This window comes from Peromyscus californicus, unplaced genomic scaffold (assembly GCF_007827085.1).
Source record: "Peromyscus californicus insignis strain IS unplaced genomic scaffold, ASM782708v3 Scaffold_6__1_contigs__length_162567912, whole genome shotgun sequence".
Taxonomy (NCBI): domain Eukaryota; kingdom Metazoa; phylum Chordata; class Mammalia; order Rodentia; family Cricetidae; genus Peromyscus; species Peromyscus californicus.
Window position 1 is genome coordinate 63,917,669 of NW_026294584.1, and position 21,631 is coordinate 63,939,299.

General features: G+C 49.0%; 1 protein-coding gene and 1 non-coding gene across 2 annotated transcripts in view; one reads left to right on the top strand and one right to left on the bottom strand.

Moving 5' to 3' along the window:
* The window catches only part of Paxip1 (PAX interacting protein 1), a 48,036-nt gene that overhangs the window by 7,708 nt on the left and 18,697 nt on the right, over positions 1 to 21,631 (bottom strand). Inside the window, exons 6-14 of the mRNA XM_052719971.1 lie at positions 19,435 to 20,061; positions 12,970 to 13,738; positions 12,517 to 12,611; positions 8,822 to 8,917; positions 7,680 to 7,817; positions 7,058 to 7,179; positions 6,018 to 6,202; positions 5,089 to 5,132; positions 1,473 to 1,543 (exon numbers count right to left, since the gene is read on the bottom strand). Coding sequence (XP_052575931.1) covers positions 1,473 to 1,543; positions 5,089 to 5,132; positions 6,018 to 6,202; positions 7,058 to 7,179; positions 7,680 to 7,817; positions 8,822 to 8,917; positions 12,517 to 12,611; positions 12,970 to 13,738; positions 19,435 to 20,061 — 2,147 coding nt within the window. The remainder of the gene's footprint in view (positions 1 to 1,472; positions 1,544 to 5,088; positions 5,133 to 6,017; positions 6,203 to 7,057; positions 7,180 to 7,679; positions 7,818 to 8,821; positions 8,918 to 12,516; positions 12,612 to 12,969; positions 13,739 to 19,434; positions 20,062 to 21,631) is intronic.
* On the top strand, positions 14,969 to 15,075 carry LOC128100268 (U6 spliceosomal RNA). The gene has a single exon (XR_008214769.1). It is a non-coding gene; the product is annotated as a U6 spliceosomal RNA (small nuclear RNA).

Sequence of the window (21,631 nt, forward strand, 5' to 3'; positions counted from 1 at the left end):
TGCCTTAAGAAGGAAGCATGTAACACTAGTTTTTGTCTCATCGATTTACCAGCTTGCCCAGAATAGTGGTCACCCAGAATAGCAGTCACTCTTCACATTAACATACATGTTCCCAGTACAGTGGCTGCTCTTTATGTTAACATGTTATGTTCCCAGTACAGTGACCATGCTTCATGTTAACATGTCAGTACAGTGGCTGCTCTTCCCATTAACATGTATGTGCCTAGTATAGTGACCACTCTTCACAATAAAGTGTATTTTTAATATTTTCACTTATTTAATATTTTGCCATGGGGCTGATAGAACCCACAGCAGCTTCACCACACCAGGCAAGGGTTCTATGTCAAGCTTTTAAGAATCTCAAGTGACTTGGGTAGCTCTCTGTCGTTAGTCATGAGGACAGATGGAGAGAGCGTCCTGGCGCGTCTACACTGTTCAACTCTAGTCCTGTCTTCACTGAGGCACTGCAGGGTACAGTTTAAGTAAAAGCCTTTGGTCTTACACATTTACCTTCAATGATCTCAAATCTTATTTCTCAGTTTCTATGGAAATGAGATGGTCTGGAAAAACTTTCAACCTTATCTGTGGCCACTTCAACAGCTTTAAAAAACCGAGTTTTACTCAACCTGTGCTCTGGGTGTGAAGAGTGGAGAGAGAGCTGAAATGAGCGATGAGGACATGCTGATTGCAAAGGGTCCCTAATAGCCCCGAAGGGTCATGGGAGAGACCAGAGCCACTCAGCTTGCTCCTGTTCACTGTGACTTCTGCTCTCAGGGAGGCAGGACTGCTGGCCAGAAACACTGCCTCCACATAAGCCAGAAAGTACACATGTAATAACACCCAATCAGCACGCAGCGTGCAAAGCACACAAGTCACTCAGAGAAGTCCGGGCTTTCTTTCCCAGGGTGGCCTCTCTGAGGACACACCCCAAAGGCCCAGCACCCAGCACTCAGGAGCACTTCCAGCACTTTGAGGGGCAGCCTGTCTCTTACCAGCAGCTGCTGCTTCACACATGGTTTGGGTAAAGTTTTGCTTAAGAAAACAGTTCTAGTTTTTCTTTTCAATAAATAAGAAAGAAAAGTGCTTAGTCACTTAGTATCGCTCCAATGAGAAACTGTGGTAATGCTGCGTGGCAACAGGAAAGAAATCCTAAGTCTGATTTACGATTATGTGTATGAGTATTTGTCTGCATGTGTGTCTGTGTACCATGTACATGCCTGGTGCCCAGAAGAGGGCATCAGATCCCCTAAGACTAGATTTATAGGCAGTTGTGAGCTGTCATGTGGGTGCTGGGAACTGAAGCCAGGTCCTCTTCCCAGCAGTCAGTGCTCTGAACCACTGAGCCATGTCGACAGCCCCTCAAATACAATTTAGTATGAAAATTCTCAGAAACATTTGACAGTTGGCACCAATCTTCCAAAGCCGACCTGTGAAAGACAGGCAAGTGTAGGGGCTTGCCCTGTTGCACATACCTGGCTCTTTTAGAAGAGGGCTGGATGTTGGCAACCTCATTTGGCTTCAGCTTAGGGGGTAATCTGACACCCTGTAATTAAAACATTGTCCACTTCAATCAGATAACCTCCAAAATACACAGGCTTTCAAGACAATGTCGCCACCCCCGCAGCACCACCCCCAGAAGAGAACCACGGCCATCGCTGCTGGGAAGGCTGGGATGGCATGGGCCAGGAGCAAAAGCTAACAGCCCAGAGACCTGCCTTTCCTTTCTCTTCTTTTCTGTTCACCAAACCCCTGGATACTTAAAATGCCTGCCTATTGCCCTTACCTCTCATTACATAGAGAATCCTAAACCATCAACTCTGCATCTTTATTTCAAGTTTTTTGTCCGGTGTCCCAACATGGAACATGACAAACACTATCCATGCCAGTACATCTCCCTAAAACAAAACCAGCCTACACCCGAAAGTCAGGGGACAATCAGATCAGCAGTGCTGTGAACAAGGTGAGGTGGTGACCCTAGCAAGAGCCTCATGAACCAGAACCAGTCCAAGGCCCTGTCCCACCTCAGTGAAAGGCCTCACCCACTAGCCCAAGCCACTGGTCCAGGACAGAAGCATGTCTCCCACATGACAGAGGGGAGACTCGAGACTGCCTGCAGGCCCCACCTCAGGGGCCACCTCCACTACGCTGCACTGTGCATTCCTTCACACTGTCAGCTCAGAGGCCTGTTTTTGGAAAGACACTTTATTTAGGTAGGTCTGGTGATCCAGGTCTGCATAGTTCAAGGCCAGTTTAGGCTACAGCATGAGTTCAAGATCAGCCTATCCAACTTAGTAAGACCTCGTTTCAAAATCCATAAAAAGCCTAGCTGGTGCAAAACCACTGTCCAGCATGCATGACACTGATAAATCTCCAGCACCATTAAATAAACAAAACAAAACCAGAAAACCCCACCACCTTTACTTCTCACATCACTCCGTTCAGGATCCTTTTCTGAATCTGGTGACACACCCACGAAAGCCAAGCACACCTCCCCTGCACTGTGCACCTAGCAGCCTCAGAGGCCTAAGCAGATTACCACACACCGTCTGCAGGCTGGTGGGGACTCCTCTCCACCATTTCCTAACCCATTTCCTAGTCAGGAGGGAACCAGCCTGGGAAGCCTGTCCACTTCTTAGTATGGACCATGTGGCTTATGAGATGACTCTGACTGCCACTTTGCCACTTAGGCCCACCTCAGAAATTCTTTCACATGAGCAGGGAAGACACTGGCTTTTGCTGATGTGTCTGAGCTGGCCATGCTCTATTAAAGTCATAATCACTAGTTTAAGCTAGAGAAAAGTATGCATCTGACAGGAGGCTCGGCTTCCTGCAAGAGTGTGAGTCAGCAGACCCCATAGTGCACAGCCTGGACTCATCTCTGTGCTACAGAATGTGCCACAAGAGGGCTGAGCATGGTGGTGCACACCTTTAATCACAGCACTCAAGAGGCAGATCTCTGTGAGTTCTAGGCCAGCCTGGTCAACACGGCAAGTTCCAGGATAGATAGGGCTACTTCGAGAGACCCTGTTTCAAACAAATACAAAAGAAATGAAGGCCCTGCTATGCTGTGTAGGCTGTCCCTAAACTCCTACCTGATAAGAACCCTCCTACTTGGGCCTCCTGAGTAGCAAGAACTACAGGTACATAGTCCATGTGACTGGCTATAGAAGACCATTTTAAAACACTACAGGTTAAAGCTAGACATGGTAGCTCATACTTATAATCCCAGCACTGTAGTCGTTTTCAGGTACACATCAAGTTCAAGGCCAGCCTGGACTCTACAAGGGACCCGTCTCAAAAACACACAACGAAGTGGGGGTAGGACCTGCAGGAGCCAGAGGTTGGAAGTATGAGGGCCAGTGTCCTCTAGACGTGACAGGGGCGCTGCACTCATGGACTCACAGCAACTGTGACTGCCTGCATAAGACCTGTCTGTACAAGATAGAGTCAGTCAACACTCCAGCATGGGGTGGGGGCGGGCTATCTGAGCACATGAGTCCTGCCCCTTGCTGAGGAGCTATTAAAGTTGATGGCCTCTTGGCAAGGGGGAGTCAAGTTTTCCCTATGAGTAGGTTGACCGTGCCTCATGGCCATGCATATATGGGCAGCACTCGGTGGGTTTTGTTTCTGTTTTTAAGAGTTTTTCAGGACAGGGTTTCCTCTGTGTAACGCGGCTGTTCTGGAACTCACTCTGTAGGCCAAGCTGGCCTCGAACTCAGAGATCCACCCACCTCTGCCTCCTGAGTGCTGGGATTAAAAGCGTGCACCACCACTGCCCAACTTCATTGGGCTATTTTTTTTTTTTTTAATTAAAAAGAGGATATGAAGGGGGGACTGCAGAGGACTTGTGGTGGGGGGTTATGGAGTTTAAATGAGAATGGCCTCCTTAGGCTCATATAGTTGAATGCTTGGTACCCAATTGATGGAACTGTTTAAGAAGGATTAGGAGGTGTAGCCTTGTTGGAAGAGGTATGTTGCTGGAGCTGGGCTTAAGGTTTGAAAAGCCCATACCTAGCCCAGTTTCTGTCTCTGTCTCTATCTCTGCCTCTTGCTTGTGGATATGATGTGAGCTCCAGCTACTGCTCTAGTCATGTCTGCCTGTCGCCATGCTTCCTGCCATGGGGGTCACGGACTCTAACCCAGTTAAATGCTTTCATCTAGTCAGGTGGATCTCTGTGAGTTTGAGGACAGCCAGAGTTACACAGAGAAACTCTGTCTAAACCCTCCCCGCCATAACACTTCCTTTTATAAGCTGCCTTGGTCATGGTGTCTCTTTATATCAACAGAACAGTGACTAAGACAGGGGTGAATATGATTGAATTCTTATATAAGTGTATGAAATACAAGAGTAATAAATTAAAAGCATAAACTAAAAATACTTGTAAACGACCTGTTAATTTATTTGTGATAGGCACCTAGTCCTAAGCCTACAGTAGTCACTACCCAGCAGCAAAGACCTGCTCTCCCCAGGGTGTGGACTCATGACAAGAACAATGGATCTAAAGCAAGTAAACACTAACAGAGCAAAGCCAATCTTATCAACCCTTAAAGGTGAGAATATAGATAGCTCCCACCAGCCAATCTTCAACTAACAGCTTCCAGAATGTTCTATCCTGAAATGGCCTGCCAGAACATCCAATATGACATGACCCTACCCTGGAACCCTCAGGAATGTTCCCCAAGAACAGGGACCTCTGTGGCCTGTGTTGGGTCATACCTCTGCCACTTCCAGCGTCTCTGAAGGCCTTGCCCACTAGCTATGAAAAACAGCCGACATCTGACAGTTCTGCTCCTTGGTTCCTGGAGTGTGACACAGCTCTCTGAAGCTAGCAAAGCTCATTCATACATGTGCCCACTCACCACCCACACTGACAACAGAGAAACATGTAGACTGGTATGTTACACACTTATGACATGGAGAAGACACCCTTCATATGCTACCAAAGGAGAAGCTAGCATTCACACACACATGTCCACTGCATTTGAGTAACACAGCAGCAGCCAGTGTGTGTGTGTGTGTGTGTGTGTGTGTGTGTAGGGGGTATTGACATACAGGAGTGGCCACTGTGGGGTGTGGGGCTGGCGTACCATCAAGAGCTCCGCAGTCACCTTCACTGGGACCCTCCACGCATCTGAAAGAGAAAGATGTTCATCTTCCACATGGAATGTATACACAAGCCTGCGGCAAGCCCTTCCTAGGCAGGGAACCTAGACACACAGGCGTGTCCATGGCACTCACTCAGTGCAAGTGTAGCTAGAACACTGTAGCTCAAGTTTCCAGGACAGGTGAGGCAAACATGGCTGATGCTTCCCATACAGTAATTCACAAGGGTTTGGACTGTGTGCAGTGTCCCGTTCTGGGAAGAGCGCAGTTATGATGAGAGGTGACAACAGGACCCACAAGGGCCAATACTCAGGTGCCGGCCACAGGGAGGAGCTTGTGCTGTGCAGCAGAGTGGACCTGAGGCCAGGCATGCAGAAAAGTCTCTGTAAGGCCTGGGCAGTCCCTCGTGAGAACAGCTGCATAGTGAAGGCTGAAGAAAACCCTTCTCACTATGAACGTTTTCTAAATGAAACTGGGCTTCTCAGGGGATGTGAAAACACAACCTGAGCAATGTTCACTTGGCAGAATTAAAACCCAGTGTTGTATTTCACAGACATGAATTTTAAAGATGAATAAAGGGTCTTAAAAAAAAACAAAAAACAAAAACAAACAAAAAAACCTGTGTTGCATCTTATATCCCCTATCTTCATGGGACAGTCCTCCCTGAGGAGTTGTATAATACCAAAGGGTTGGCCACACAAGCAGGGCACCATCAGGGAGTGACAGTGACAAAGAAGGCATCACCCCAAGGAGAAAACGGGGTGTTCCAGCTCTAAACGCCTCTCAGACACAAACCCAACAACCAAACCAGAGGGGTTGGGGGGAGATGATGGGATGGGGATATATATGTCCGGAGGGAACTAAAGGAAGTGGCCGTGCCAACAGTTTTGGCAGCACACGAAGCATCACTAACCTAAAAGACTCAAGACCAGGTGCGGAGTGGGCGCAAAGGGGTCCGGCAGGTTGAAGGCGGTGTAGCGGCCGTACTGCACCTGCCGCAGGGCCTCCAGGTTCCCCAGCAGAATGTCCCCCAGCCACTGCGCATTCACACACGGGATCCGCCACTCTTTGGCCTTCTCGTACTTCAAACCGCTTGGTCTTTTTTGTGAGAAATGACATTCAATATTAGTGTCATCCTACCATGAATTCTTGTCTATATTCAACAAAAGTCAATTAAAAAAAACAAAAACTAATAAAAGTGGCAGGCATGTTTCAGCAAAGCTGTCAGCAATCCAAACTGGAGGCCAAGGGTAGTTAATCCCAGTCTCTAACTTTACCCCTATTCCTGGTATCTAAATTCATCAATTCACATTCTGTTAATTCATCCATTCACCAAGTGAAGTCTTTTACAGATGCTTCTGCTGACAGGACTGTAAACAGTGATGCCTCTTAAAAAATAGAGACAAAGATTGGTCTCCAAAGCGAGTTCCAGGAAAAGGCGCAAAGCTACACAGAGAAACCCTGTCTCAAAAAACCAAAAAAAAAAAGAAAGAAAGAAAAAAAAGAAAGAACGACAGGCCAGGCATGGTGGCGCACACCTTTAATCTCAGCACTAGGGAGGCAGAGGCAGGTGGAGCTCTGGGAGTTCAAGACCAACCTGATCTACACAGTGAGTTCCAGGATAGCCAGGACTACTTAGAGACCCCATTTCAAAAACAACAATAAAAACAGAAAGAGTAAAAGGCACTCCTGAGTGGAAGTGGGCTAACAGTGAGCTGGGAGACAGACACTCAAAGGCCTTTCTACATTGTATCAAGAAAGGACTGTTGCCAGGATAGTAATGCATGCCTACTCAGCACTTGGGAGTCGGAGGCAGAAGGATGGCCACAAGTTTGAGACCACCCTGGCTTACAAGAGGCCATGCCTCCCCTAGACAAACCAAATCACCCAACTATCTCCACGTCCCTCTCCTTTGGGCAAACAGGACTGAAACAGCTTCCAAGCCCAGCTTACTCTTTACAGATGAGGACCGTGTTGCTACGGCACAGGTACCCTGTGTACTTGGCACCTGCCAGGTACGCCATTAACTTCAGGTCATCTCTGTCATTGTCAACAAATCCAGTCACAGAGATAATCTGGGGAGAAAAGAGCAAATGAGATACGAACAGAGTGGCTTTGATTTTACTTTCTCACGCTCCTACGGCATTAGGGGATGTATCTGGCACTCTCAATCCTGAGAGCATCAGGAGAATAACTTCACTGATGGAACATGAACCATACAGCAGCCTGTGGCAGGAAGAGACAAGGAGCTTCGCTCACAGGGATTTCTGGCATCTGAGTAATGCTACTGCAGTAATTTCAGGTTACTGTGCTGAGCACACACACAAAGGGCAGCTCTTTATTTTCCTCGCTCACTCAGACTCTGGATCATTTGGCTGCAAGTACCCACAAGCACTGACCAAGTTCTACCTAACAGTAGCTGACTCATCCGAGGATTGCAGTATCAATGAGGTAAAATGGCATGTGTCTTGTTCCACTGCTATGGTGGCCATGGCACACAGGAGAGAGTAAAAAGCAACCCAAGAGTCTGGGACAGAACTGTGGAGGGCCAAGCAGGAGAGGGGGCAGGCCTCACATGCTGTGAACAGGGTTTGCCCCCAGGTGGGAATGCCACAGGGAAATGCAGGGCTCGATGGGGTGGCACCAGTTTCTTCTTCTTCAGGACTGTGTTGAGCCAGTGCGCGGTGACGCACCGCTTCCTCTCCCGTAGGGCCTGGCAAACAAAACAACGGTCATGTTGTCGCTGGCTCTTTGCTGTACAACTAGGTAGAAAATGGTCGGCTTGCATAATACAACACCACCTTCCCAGAAGCCAGTGAATCAGAGTCCACTTCCAAAAGATATGAGGTTTCTGGCCTCCCAGGGCACCTACACACATTTCATACACTCACAAAGAAACACATATACACATGATTAAAATTAAACCTTAAAGAAAAACTATAGTCAGAAATGACTCAACATAATCCCCCCACAAAGAGAAACGCCCCATCCCCTGCATACAAAGCATGGACATATAACGCACTCCTCAGCTTAGCCACAGATGAAGCTCACCGTCAACAGTATCTAAGAAGGTGCTCCTAAAGTCACTGTCACATACACAGTAACACCCACCTGTCAACTACCAGGAACATTTTTACAAAAGAGAAGAAATGAAAACCTCAGGGGTAAGGAGGTGACTCTGGGAGGAACTTATAGGCCAGGGTTTACTATTTGCTCTTTCAGGGTCTTACCCTCAGAAGCTCTTGCACGCAAAACCCCAAATGGTGCCAAGTCCCATCTTGAGGGTCATCTGGATGGTGACTAGGAGGGCCTGCCCTTTCTCTGACTCTACCTGGAACTTCTGTACCCTCTCTATTGGCCAGAGCCATCCACCACAGTATAAAACCCAATAAAGTGGCTTTCTTATTTTGAGGCAGGAAAATATTCTCTGGAAGATTATAAGCACTGTGAGGTGAGGGCGCAGTAGCTACCTTATCTAACACACATGAGGTTTGATTCCCACCACCACAAAAACTGAGTACAATGGTACATGTCTCTACTACTCAAGGGGTAAAGATGAAAGGATCACAAGTTTAAGGTTGTCCTCTGCTACACACTGAGGTCAAGGCTAGTGTGGGCCACATGACACTCTGTTCCCCAAACATAGTATGCACTTGCTTCTTGGGCTGCACATAGCAATGCCACTGCCTCTCAGTCACAGTGGCCATTTGTTCTTACCTGGGAATACATACTACTGACTTGGCTCTCGCAGAGAAGGTGTGTGCATCGGCTTGTGAATGTGGGGTCCACAGTGCCACCATGTGCCTGGATTATCTATACAAAAGACGAAGCCAAACATGCCATCAGTTCCAATTATTCAGGATACTACAGAATTGTGATTTCAACTCAGACAACTATGGAGAGAAGCCAGGCTACACTGGCATGGTGCCTTCACCATAGGATAAACAGCACCTAACGGCAACATTCACACACCATTCACAGAACCTTCCCCCAGCACTCTAGAGTAGCACTGTGCTACTCTAGTTATTTCACAGAAGTGGAATGCAGTGTTCATACTTAAAACCGAGCCTCTCCACCTCAGCACTGCTGACGTTTTGACCAATGGAGTATGTGGGGAAGCTGCCTGGGTGGTGCATGGGGTCCAGTGCTCACCCAAACTTCTCACTGGTCACCAGTGGTGTCTCATCTAACTACCAAATGCTCCCAGAGCAGATCCACCGCCCTTACAAACCTTCACACTGTAACAGAAAGCCACATCAGAATGTAGTGTGTAAGACTACATCTGAGTGGCTGGAGATGCCTCAGCAGAGATGAATGAGTACTGCTCTTCCAGAGGACTCAAGCTCAGTTCCCAGCACCCATGTATCTGCCTGTAGCTCTAGCTTCAGGGGATCCAAAGCCTCAAGCATCAGGCACACACACAACATATATGAAACATATGAAAACTGATTCCAGCTTTGAAGAAGGAACTATTCTATCCTGTTACTGGTTTTATATCCTAGGTATCAGCCAAAAGGCTGTCACCACAGAGAACTGAACATTACCGCGCAGCAGCTGAAATGTAAACTTAACACTGAAACAGACCTGTCTCGATCCGATTCTGGTTTCATCTGCCACTTTTAAATGCAGTGTTTATTTTTATTTTAACTGGTCATAAGTTTAGCCTCAAGGGGATGTGACAAAGACAGCAGTTCCTGCCTTCACCGGCTTCCCACCACCTGAGCTGTGTCCTCTGATAATTACTAATACATTCTAACGCACACATGCTATGCTATTACACTGCTTTCTGATCTTACACATTATCTACTGACCTTCCTGTGTGAAGGCCAGGTCATCCAGGCAGCTTCCCATGGTACCCTAAGACAAATACTCCTCCTTGTTTAAGTTTTGTTTCCTGATGCTGACCACTACCTCCCCCCACCCTTGACACTATTGTCTCGAAAGTGTCCACAGAAATGCATGTAAACTGTGTCCTCAAGTCACATATCCTCTCAGTAAGCCTCAGGGCTTCCTCCTGCACTGCCACAAACTCCTCCACATCCTGCTCTTGGTCTTGAGTCACTCAAGGAAGAAGGCGCACGAGCCAACTGCTGCACCATGGCCACTCAGACAGCTGCCATGCCCCATGGGGTGAGGCCTCGGCTAGCCCAGGGCATGGCAAGCACTCCCTCAAGCCACCTGCAAGCAACTGAGTCACAGCCAACCAAGTCATCTCAGAAGTCTTACCCAGGAGGGAACTGGAACCTTCATTGGCTTCCTCAGCAAGAAAGAGCAAGCAATCTCCTCACCTTCCTTGCCCCACCTGCCAACTCTTTAGCTCTGTTTTCACATCTACTCGAAGTTCCCTTCATGCTTACCCAAGGGACTCCTTCATCATCCAGAGTCAAATCCTATTTCTTGGCTGCCATGTACCTCTTGCTGGATCAGTGGCTTCCAAGTAGAGGTGTGGGGGAGGTGAGCACTCTGAGCTGGACTCATCCACACTCGGCAGCTGCATTCATCTGATGGGCAGGCTATATGCTACTCAAATCAGACATCAGCATCTCAACTGATAGTGGCCCTGCAGCCTATGCTGAGCCCTAGCCCCTGGCCTGGCCCTGATCTTAGCAGCCTCCCTTGACTAAGCCTCTAGTTTCTCAAGTGTCCTGAACTGTGCTGCTCCAACACCGCTCCTCTCCCTGTTTAGTCTGCCCGTGTATCCCAGCTGTGAGCTGGCATCCTCGACAGCTCTCTTCCCCTCTCTGTCCCAACTCCCCTTCTGTGGTACTGCAGGACAGGGGTTGTTAGCACAGTGGGGAAGGAAGCACCTGCTTCTCGAGAGCAAGGCAAGTTTAACCTTCAGCTCAGGAGAAAAAAAGGAAAGGTGAGCCGGGCGGTGGTGGCGCACGCCTTTAATCCCAGCACTCGGGAGGCAGAGGCAGGCTGATATCTGTGAGTTCAAGGCCAGCCTGGGCTACCAAGTGAGTCCCAGGAAAGGCGCAAAGCTACACAGAGAAACCCTGTCTCGAAAAACCAAAAAAAAAAAAAAAAGGAAAGGTGAAAATCAGAAAAAGACCAAAAACAAAGCAAGAAACTTAGGCTGCTGCCCTCGGTCTGACCCTTCCTTCCAACACGTTAGCAAGCTAATCTGACAAGAGGCCTTGGGCTCAGTCCCCAGCACCCCAGAAACTGGGTATGGTACACATGCTTGTAATCCCAAGTGGCTGCAATGAGTTCAGCTGTTCAAGGTCATCCTTAGAGTTCAAGGACAGCTTCTGGAGAGACCCTGCCCCAAACAAGCATATGAAACTCCACACTTCCTGTTTCATGATCTTTGATTCTGATTCTACCTTTCATGAAGCTTCTCAATACCCTATTCCACAGCTCCCAATTCTCCCCACTTTTTTGGCCACTGCAGCCCCTGGATACCCTCTGGCTCCCTAGCCCTATCCTCATACCTCATCCTCTCCTGGCTGGCGCACCACTCACCCGCCTAATGAGCCCAAAGTCTCCTTACCACACAACACAGAATCTAATAACTCCACTTACCCCTTTTCTACACAGCTTGTAAGAAAATTCCAAATTCCACTATCATAGTACCTAATAAAGTACTGAAAAACAACCCTTGTCTTTGAGCTCCCTGACTCAAGAGCTGCCCAGGGCTAGACTTGATGGCACTCCCCATCAGTGTCACAGGTCCACCTTCATTAGGCTGTTCTGTCTGGATCATCTCCCCCTATTCCTGCCCTAATTCCTCCCACGGACAGTCTCATGATCACCTCCAACAGCTCTAACAAGTCCTGCCCAACCTTGGGCTCATGCCCCTTTTCCAGGCTCCTGCATGTCCTAGATCTTCCCATACCACCACAATGCCTGCCTCTGTCCTATTGGCTTGCCCAGCCTCTGCCAATTCAACATTACCCAGTCTTGCAGCACTGGCACCTAGCAGAGGTCTAAGCACCAGGAAGAATGCTTATAGTGAATAACACTCAAGGTATGTTTCTATTCCAAACTCAGACAACTGAATATATATAAAAATAGCTAAGGGTGTGTGTGTGTGTGTGTGTGTGTGTGTGTGTGTGTTCCATTTTGATTTGAAGCATGATTTTAAGAAAGACTTTCCAAACTTTTCCTTTTCTTTAAAGGCATCCATAAAATAATGAATAAACGACGACTAAATAAATACATGGACTAGCATTCCAAAATTACACCAGTTACAAGTAGCCATTACCCCTGAAGGAATTTCGCCCAACACTCCATCTAGTACCTAAGTGACAAAAGCCCAGAAAGGGATGGGTACCTCTCCAGAGGGCAGCATTCATGACGGCACCCATCATACCAGAGTACACACAGAGAACTTGGTGCATGAAGCCATCCAACCAGGCAACCAGCCTGCACCCTCAAGCACACAGCCCCCAGCTTCCCCAGCTCACCCTTTTCCAGGTGGCCAGCAGCTGCTTATCCGACATCTGCTCTGGATAGTCCGCAATTGCAAATACACATCCTAGCAAGAAGCCTTCTTCTGGAACTAGAGTAACAGACGTGAACATAAGAAGTGCATTTTGATGTTTAGTTTGAATCCATAATCCTAACTACACTTGAAATGTTGCTACAAATATACTAATCTACATACAAAACCAGATCATTAAAAACAGGACATAATTCGGGTCTAAGCACTAAATCCTCAGCATTTCTCCTGAGGCAGCCTGGATACTCTGTGAACACTGACCCTCACTGCAGTGTGTGAAGTACAAAGAGCCCTAATTATCTCATTGTAACGCCTGCTTGACAGGTATGAGACTCACACTCCATGGGCGGCAATTATTGATAGGTGCCATACTCTGGGAGCACTTGTAACTTAGGGGAAAAGAGGAACCAGTACTAACTCTCCACTGCCGGATCATGTCCAAAAAGCTGCTGCTGCTGCTGCTGCTGAGGTGGGGGCTGCAGGGGCAGCTGCAGGGGCTGCTGGGGTGGAACCTGGTGCTGTAGTGCCTGGGATGTTTGGCTCAAGTGTGTTGCTTGATTCTGCATCTGTTGCTGCTGCTGCTGCTGTTGTTGTTGTTGTTGCTGCTGCTGCTGCTGCTGCTGCTGTTGCTGCTGCTGGTGCAGGCGCTGGAGCTGCTGCTGCTGGTGCTGCTGCTGCTGGAGAAGGTTGTGCTGTTGTTGCTGCTGCTGTTGCTGCTGCTGGAGCTGTGCTAACTGGTGTTGCTGGAGCTGCTGCTGCTGCAGCTGATGGAGCTGCTGCTGCAGGGCATGCTGCTGCTGAAATGACTGCAGCTGCTGTTGAGGGCGATGCAGCTGCTGAGGGTGTAATGGTTGCTGTGGAAACTGGAGCTGCTGCTGAGAAAACTGATGCTGATGGACTTGCTGAGGGAACTGATGTGATGGCGGCTGGGGGTAAGGCTGTGGCTGTGGCTGTTGCTGTTGCTGCTGCTGCTGCTGCTGCTGGAGCTGCATGATCTGGGGCTGAAGATGCAGGACTGGGTGTTGCTGCGGTGGCTGCTGGGGAGGATGGTGCTGTTGCAACATGTGTGTCTCGGGAGCGCCTTTAGACTGGCCAAATAGCACAGCACTGGCAGTGGGGTGTCCTTGTTGGCCATGCGCCACCTGCTGCTCTAGGTTTTTTGTGGGTGCTGAAAGGGACTGTAAGATCTAAAAAACAAAAGGAGGGCCAAGTCACTACCAATAATTGCTGAAAGGCACTACACGCTCCCAGACAAGTAACAGTGCATCCACGCAGCTGATACGCCAAACCGCTACATAACAGAGACCAGACAGCAACACCACACGGCTCTCACATGTACTTTGTATTCAACATCCAGAGAGCAGGACGCTGAATTAAAAAACAGAAAATGGACTAACAAACACTGTAGCTTCAAAATGCTCGGCTGGTGAAGAGCTTGCTTACCAAAGCCTGGCAACCAGGGTTTAAGCCCTGGAACCCACTGTGCAAATAGAGAACTGATTCCCCGAAGTTGTCTTTGATCCACCCCCACCCCTCACACACATACACTGGGGCCCTGATTCACACCCAGGGCAGCAAACAAACAAGCGGCAGGATTTGGTCCTGCGCAGGCTGGGGTACTGGGAATGTGCCACTCTGTAGAGGGCAACCCTTCCCTCCACACCATGCTTTGCTGCTGACTAACTAGAGAGTGCTCTGGAGATGGCAGCCTCGGCTCCAACCTCATCACCGGTGCAGCCATGTTCTACATCTTCCTGCCTCCAGGAATCACCTCCACTCAGATAAGGCAGGGAACACAAGCTCTCACCACCACGGCAACTCAGACCGCAGCTATGTGCAGCACAGTCCCCATTCCTCCCTCGCCGGACAGTGCCCTGGGCAGTGCAAGGGACACAGAAGAGGGGCAGACGGACTCTAACAAAAGGCAATGCTTAAAGGCAATGTTAGCTGGACTTGTTGGTACGGACCTGTAATTCCAGACTTGGGATGTGGAGGCAAGAGTATCAGGAGTTCAAGGTCAACCCTGGCTACACAGGGAGTTCAAGGCTAGCCTGAGCTACACAATTCAGTATTCTCAAATAATAATAACATTATTATTAAGAGGAGGGAGGTGCTGGAGAATGGGCCATGCCAACCTGACATCCTTTGGTCAGTTCTCCAGAACTCACCTAAGAGCCAGGCACCTGTCATCTTAATGCTCCTACAGGGAGAAGGGAGGCAGAGACTGGGGATGTAAGGAAGCTCAGGGTTCACACAGCCTAGCTACCCAGCAGTGAACAAGAGACCTTGTCTCAAACACGGTGGAAGGCAAGGCCGGACAGTCTTGCTTACTTTGACCTCCACATGAACAGTGTGGTAGAGGCACGCCGCCACACACGTATGACACACATACGAACAAAGACTGTTTTAAGCAAATGGTGATCACTTCTGCAGCACAAATATTAAAACTGGAACACTACAGAGAAGATTAGCATGGCCCCTGCACAAGGATGACACACACATTTATGAAGAGTCCCATAGCTTTGGGATAGGGAAAGCTCACAAGGCCTCCACTCTACAGAAGGAGCGAGAGGCAACTGAGGAGAGCTGAGAGTAGCAGGCTTCCCCAGAAGAGCTCACCAATTGCTTATCCCACACCCAACGGTCAGTCCTAAAAACATACAATTAATAAGGTACAGACTAAGCAGGTTCTGTTTATGTATTTAGGAGTACACATACACACACAGATACATAATAACAATTAATGGAGAAGAAGTCATGGATTTGAAAGAGAGCAAGGAAGGGTATATGAGAGGGTTTGGAGGGAGGAAAGGAAAAGGGAAAATTTCAAAAAAATAAAAACTGGGCTCATGAAAGCAATCTTTCTTTTGTTTCATATACAGATATATGCCAACACTAAGAACAGTGCTTAGAATGTACAACTGTTTAATAAATGTCTTTAAAGAATTTTTTTTTTAAAGACAGTGTTCTGCCTTCCTAAGAAATCATTACAGCTATTGACTATCCTTCCTCAAACATGCACCAGAAGGGCAAATACAGAGACCGCCTGCTCCACGAACAGACCAAAGCAGCCATCTGGTGCACTGCCGTCCTCTGCACTATCAACCCCACCCAAAATGACCCCAGAAGAGATGCCCCACAACACAAGAGCAGCTGCCAGGACAGGCATGGGGGAAATCTGCAGTCAGGGAGCACCGCCCGGACAACTCCTGGTTCTGAGAGATCAGTGGATACAGCAGACTTTGATGTCTATGTGGGGAGGTCATATGGTAAAAAGAAGAAAAGAAGCCCAGTGGCGGTGGCCCACACCTTTAATCCCAGCGCTTGGGAGGCAGAGGCAGGTGGATTTCTGAGTTCAAGGCCAGCCTGGTCTGCGGAGTGAGTTCCAGGTATCCAGGACTACACGGAGAAATCTTTAAAAAATCAAAAACAAAAACAAGAAGAACAAAAAAGGACGTCGGAGAAGGGCATGACGGGGCTGTCTCTGCCCTGGGCCTAGAAGCAAAGGCTGAAATGTTCCCCTGCCATGGCTCAGCCTGAGAAGAGCCATTAGCATGGGGGGGGGGGGGGGTGTCTCTATATCAGTGGTGGGGACAACCACCAGAGCTTTGCTGTGCTCATACCACCCTCCCATCTCATCTGCCCCAAGCTGAGAAGGCAGCAACCTGAGGAACCCAAGGGAAAAAGAGTTCCAAGGACTTGACCATGTGACCATGCCACCTGCAAGCAGCAATTCCAAACAGACAGCAACTTTGAATCTCCCCTCCTTCAAATTGCATTATCCGAGTTCCTGCTAGAATACAAACAGCATTATGACATACCACACAAGCCCTAGCTAGGACATACTTGCCATCAAACAGGAGTTTGACAGACACCTTCAACCCCTCCACCTTGATCAAAAAAATCAAACTAAGTCTCCCTTGTCTAGCATTCTGCAATTCATTTTCTGTACACAGTGGTGGGGACTCACGGGAAGCGCCACAATGACACGAACCTACCTTTGCTGTTGTTAGCTGAGCTGGCTCCATTCTGGAGCCAGCATCACTGGAGGACAGTGTCCAAGCAGTCCCCGGCCCTCAGCTCCTTTCAGACATCTGTCTATGTCTAAATCCAAACACTCAGGAATCCCCCCACTTAAACCTGCATGCATGTGAACACAGACAGCAAGAGTATAGTAACTGACCAGCTCTAGTCAGTCACTAGGGGGTTAATCACTAGTCCAAAGCAGAGGGGGATACCCATGCCTTCAATATTGATGCATGGCTACCACTCAGAACTTCTCATGGAAGGGAGGGAGGGATGCAGACTCTTGAGCAGCCACAAGCCTCACACCTCTCACACCAGCTCTGAGATCTTTTTAGTCAACATTTCCAAGTGTTTATGGGGCAAGTCCACCTGCACCCAATAACCTTTTTATCTTCCCTCCTGGTGGTGTCACCCGCTCTCAAGCCCTGAGGTCAGAAATGTCCACTCTCACTGCCTCCAGCCTACTGACCAAACACCCCTCACTTCCAAAATGTTCCCAAACCCACTGGCTTCCCAACACCCTTCTTGCTGTTCTCCATTGCTCTTCTCCTAAGCTCAATCCTACTTTGTGGCTGTGAGGCCACACAGCTCCTGCCTCCTGGACACTGGTATGCAGGAAGGCAGGGTGGTATGCCCTCCGTCCTGGGGCTGGAACCACCTTTCTATGCAGTCCAGTAGTCCCTACCTCACACTACCCACAAGCAGATATGCCTGGTTGTCAGATCTGGGGCCCCCTCACCTCCACGCCTTCCTAGACACACTGAGGAGCTTTGGTCAGTCATAAAGGCATGCACCTCATCAACAGTCACTTGACATCTGGGAAGGGACAGGGGCAGTCAAGCAGGAAGTAGTGGGATCTTAGGCCACCAGAGACTCATTCCTAAAGGTGGCTACAGCTTCTGGAACACTAGGCCCGAGTTTCTGTTTGTTTATTAAGATTCATTATTTTTCTCTTACATGAACAGTTGTTTTGCCTGCATGGATGCCTGTGTAACATGCATGCAGTGTAACATGTGCATGCCTGTGTAACATGTGCATGCAGTGGCTACTGAGGCCAGAAAGTGGTAGCAGATCCCCTAGTACTGGAGTCAGATGGCTGTGAGGTACCACATGAGTACTGGGACTCAAACCCAGGTCCTCTGGAAGAGCAGCCAATGCTCTTAACCACTTAGCCATCTCTCCAGCCCCAACCTGGTCAGCTTTTACCAAACTATCACCACCCCAAAAAAGTCTGAACTCCAGCGTGTATGGAGAATCCTGGAATCTGGGCAAATGCATTTTACTATTTTGACTAAGGCAAAATGTACCTGTTACTTTGACATCTCCAAAGGTCACAGTCCAGGCTCTGTCCATAACCACTTGCCTGTCCACCATTGGAACCATTCTTTCCACAGGGCTCCAGCTGGGCCCTCATCTTCCCTTTGTCCAGCCTGAGCTCCCTCTTACGTCCCAGGTCGCATCAAAGCTGTAGTTGCCAACCTAAACTAGTGCTGGCCATGCCCAGCAGTACTGCCTTCTGGTCTCTGAATCAACCACCTTGCAGTCTCCCACTCTCCTCAGACCCAGATAACTCTCTTCTATCAATCTCGCCTCAGCAGCTGCTTTTCTCTTGCCAACACCTAAAGAATGGAGTCACCTGGATCTGGACTCCATTCCCTCCACTGTCTCTGGAATGCCAACCATCAGTATTCACTGCTCAAGTTACAGGCATGGTTTTCTAAGCATCTCCAACCGACAGAGGTTTTCGTAAAGCCCTCACCACAATTAAATCCAGCGAAATGACTCTTAACACCACTTCACATCCAGGCCATGCAGAGTTCCCTATGTCCACCTCAAATGGCACTGGGTCCTGCCTCAGGTTGTTCCCACAGCTGAAAACCGTTCAAGAGAAAACAAAAAAGGACAAATCTGCCAGAGCAGAGAAGCCACCAGAGCAGCTCCTGAACAGGAGGGCTTCTGGCTGCTCCCAGCATGACCCGGATGGCTCCTGCTTCCTCCTACCTCATGCACAGTCTCATCTGCTCCAAAGCTGGAGAGCACTGTGTGTTGTTGAGTCCACTCACCTCCCTACTTCTCAGACATCTCCCTGCCCACATCATTCTTCTCACACACCACCTGAAAGGTCTCCAGGTGTCACACCTGCAGCTCTTTCAGTGCAGTAAAATCTCTGCTCACTGACCAGGATCCTCTCTAGCACCTTCTTCTAGCCTCCTGTGGAGCTTTCCTGCTTCCTTCCCACCTACCCCCACCCCTTTATAACTCTTCATCCACCCGACAGACGTCAGCACACTCCTACTCCAATCCTGGATGCTGCCCGTGAAGAAAGTGCACATTCTTGCCATGGCCAAATGACAAGCTCCTTGTCTGTCTCTCATGGCTTTCTCACACCACTCAGCTCACTTCTCATCATGTTCTCAGGACAGCAAATCCGTGCCGGCTTGGGGTTTCACCCGGAGCTGTGCCCCAGTCCTCTCCACAACCTTTGGCTCAAGCCTGACCGACATCACCTCCTTCGTAACACTCTTCCCGCCATCAGTCTGACGGCAGACTTGGACACTGAAACACACAGTAACATGCACCAACAGGACAATATACGGAGAGAGGAGTCTTTAGAAACCCACTGAGCTCACTCCCGGGTGACACAGGCGGACACAAATGACACACTACCAGGCCATAAGGCCTCATGTAGCCACTGGCAGGTATTTGTTCCCCACCGGCTCAAATGTCACCATCTGGTTCATGCCTGTTTAACATGACCGTAAAGAAGTTCCCACAAAAATGGGACTCATAAGTAATCTGATCTGAAGGGTCACAAAATCCCACTCTTGAATGCAGCCTTCAGCTTCCCGAGACTTACGTGTGCAACATTGGATGGTCGGCTGATCTGCTGGATGTCAGCGTTGTTTGTGATGTTTCTCAACGTCCGGACAGCTGGGCTCCAGGTCCCTAGCATTTCTGATCGCTCAGAACTCTGGAGGTTTTGTCCAGCAGCCATCAAGTTACCCCGAATGTCAGGAGGCAGGATGTCCCCAGGGACAGGTGGGACATTGGCACACAGGTTAATAAGTCCTGGCCCTTTTCCCTGAGGCAGCCTGCGCTGGGCCGTGGTGAGCTGTGGGGCTTCAGCAGGGGCCCAGTTCAAGCTCCGCTCCTGCTTTTCAGGGGATGAATCAGAAGAGTCATCAAACATCAACTCCCCTTTAGACACCTCGGCTCTGGGCTTGGGAGAGAACGGTTGGTCAGCAGGAGAGGCTTCTGGAGAGCTGGCCGCACTCGACTTCTCCTCGGTGCTGCCCTCGTTCTGAGAGTCCTGCTCTTCGTTGTCTCCCTCCTCCTCCTCCTCCTCTTCCTCCTCCTCATAGATGATCAGACGCGGATGGTAGAAGGCCTCCTCCTTCCTGCTCTTCTCAGACACACAGTCCAGGACCCAGTCAGGGGTGACAATCTTAATACTTGCCCTCTTGACAGCACGCTCGTATTTCTCCTAAAAGTAAAGCATAAACACATTTAATGATGCCTTCCTCTCATCCTATAATCATGCATTCGAGGAGGGAGTTTTAAGTGGGACAGGGATACAGAGCTGCTGCTGTCGATGCCCGCTACCCAGAGGCAAAACCCATGACTGTATCTGTGAGCTAGAGCTAGAGTTAGTGCCTTCAAGACAATACTATAAGAATGGTCACAGGGGTGTGGCTGGCCCCCCGACCCCACCCCCCCCAAAAAAATGGAAGTTAAACATACAGTAAGAATAAAACTTAAAACCAGCACTAAGTGACAAGGTGTGATGTTAATATTAACTGCCAACTTGGCACCTAGGAGGCAGGCCTCTGGGCACTTCTGTGAGAGATTCTCTTGATTCTATTAACTGATATGGGAAGGCCTAGTAATTGTAGGCAGATGATGTCCAAAGAGAGGATCCTAGACAGTATGATGGGGAGGGTAAGCTGATTGCTGGCATGCATTTGCATGCGTCGCTCCCTTCTTCTGACCGTGGACATGCCACTAGCTCCCTTCGGGCTCCTGTCGCTGTCACCTCCCTGCCATGATAGAGCTTCTCCCTTCAGCTGCTTTTGCTAGAGTATTTTCTTGCAGCTACAAAAAAGAAACTCGGGCATGTTAGTGAAGAACTGACAGGAGCAGGTCTTGGGAACGCCTCCCAGGAAGGCTGTGACTAGGACACAGGCGGGAGTGACTGACTGCCTAGTGGAGGGCAGACAGGCAGGCAGTTATGAGAAAAGAGCAAAGAATGGAAGGAAGAGGTAAGGGCCTGCCTCTTGTGAAGCTTCCTGGACAATCAAAAGTAATAAAAGTGGTTTAAAAAAAAAGCGTGCAAGTACTGTTCAGTCAAATCACACCCATTTGCTTCTCTCTGGCCAACACACAGCACCAAAACTAATGCCCACATGCTTCCAGAGAACACACAGCCACAGCTGCAGTTTATGGTGGAGCAAGGCCGGCACCAGGCTGGGGCAGGGACACAGCAGGATGAAGAAGACTTCCGGCCCTTGAGAAGGCCATGCTCTGTAGGACAGGTTACTCCTTACTGGTCGAGGTTTCACCCCAAAGTCTACTCCCAACTTTGGAAAGCAGCTCAAGGAAATGTAAGACAGGGGGCAGGATGGGCCCCTCCAGGGCATCAAATCCTGAAAATGCAGCAGGGATTTTGTGTAAACAAGTTTTACATGAGGATTAAAAGATTTAGATTCCCAGCCAGGTGTAGAGCTGCAACCTTTAGTCCCAGCACTTGGGAGGTAGATGCAGGTGGACCTCTGAGTCTGAGGTTATTCTGGTCTACATAGTGAGTTCCAGGATAGCCAGGACTATACTGGGGGTAGGTGGGGGGGGGGGGGGGGTGGATTTGAATTCCATTACATACAAGTTTTAGGAGTTGGAGGAGATTTATGCAATATGGGTCCTTGGTGGACCAGTTACCTTTCACAGAAAAAAAAAGAGTTTCTCACAATAATGAGTTCAAGACCAGCCAAGGCTACATAGTGAGACCCTGTCTCAACAAACAAAGAAAATAACAGCTAAGTAAAGGAATATGAGCAGGG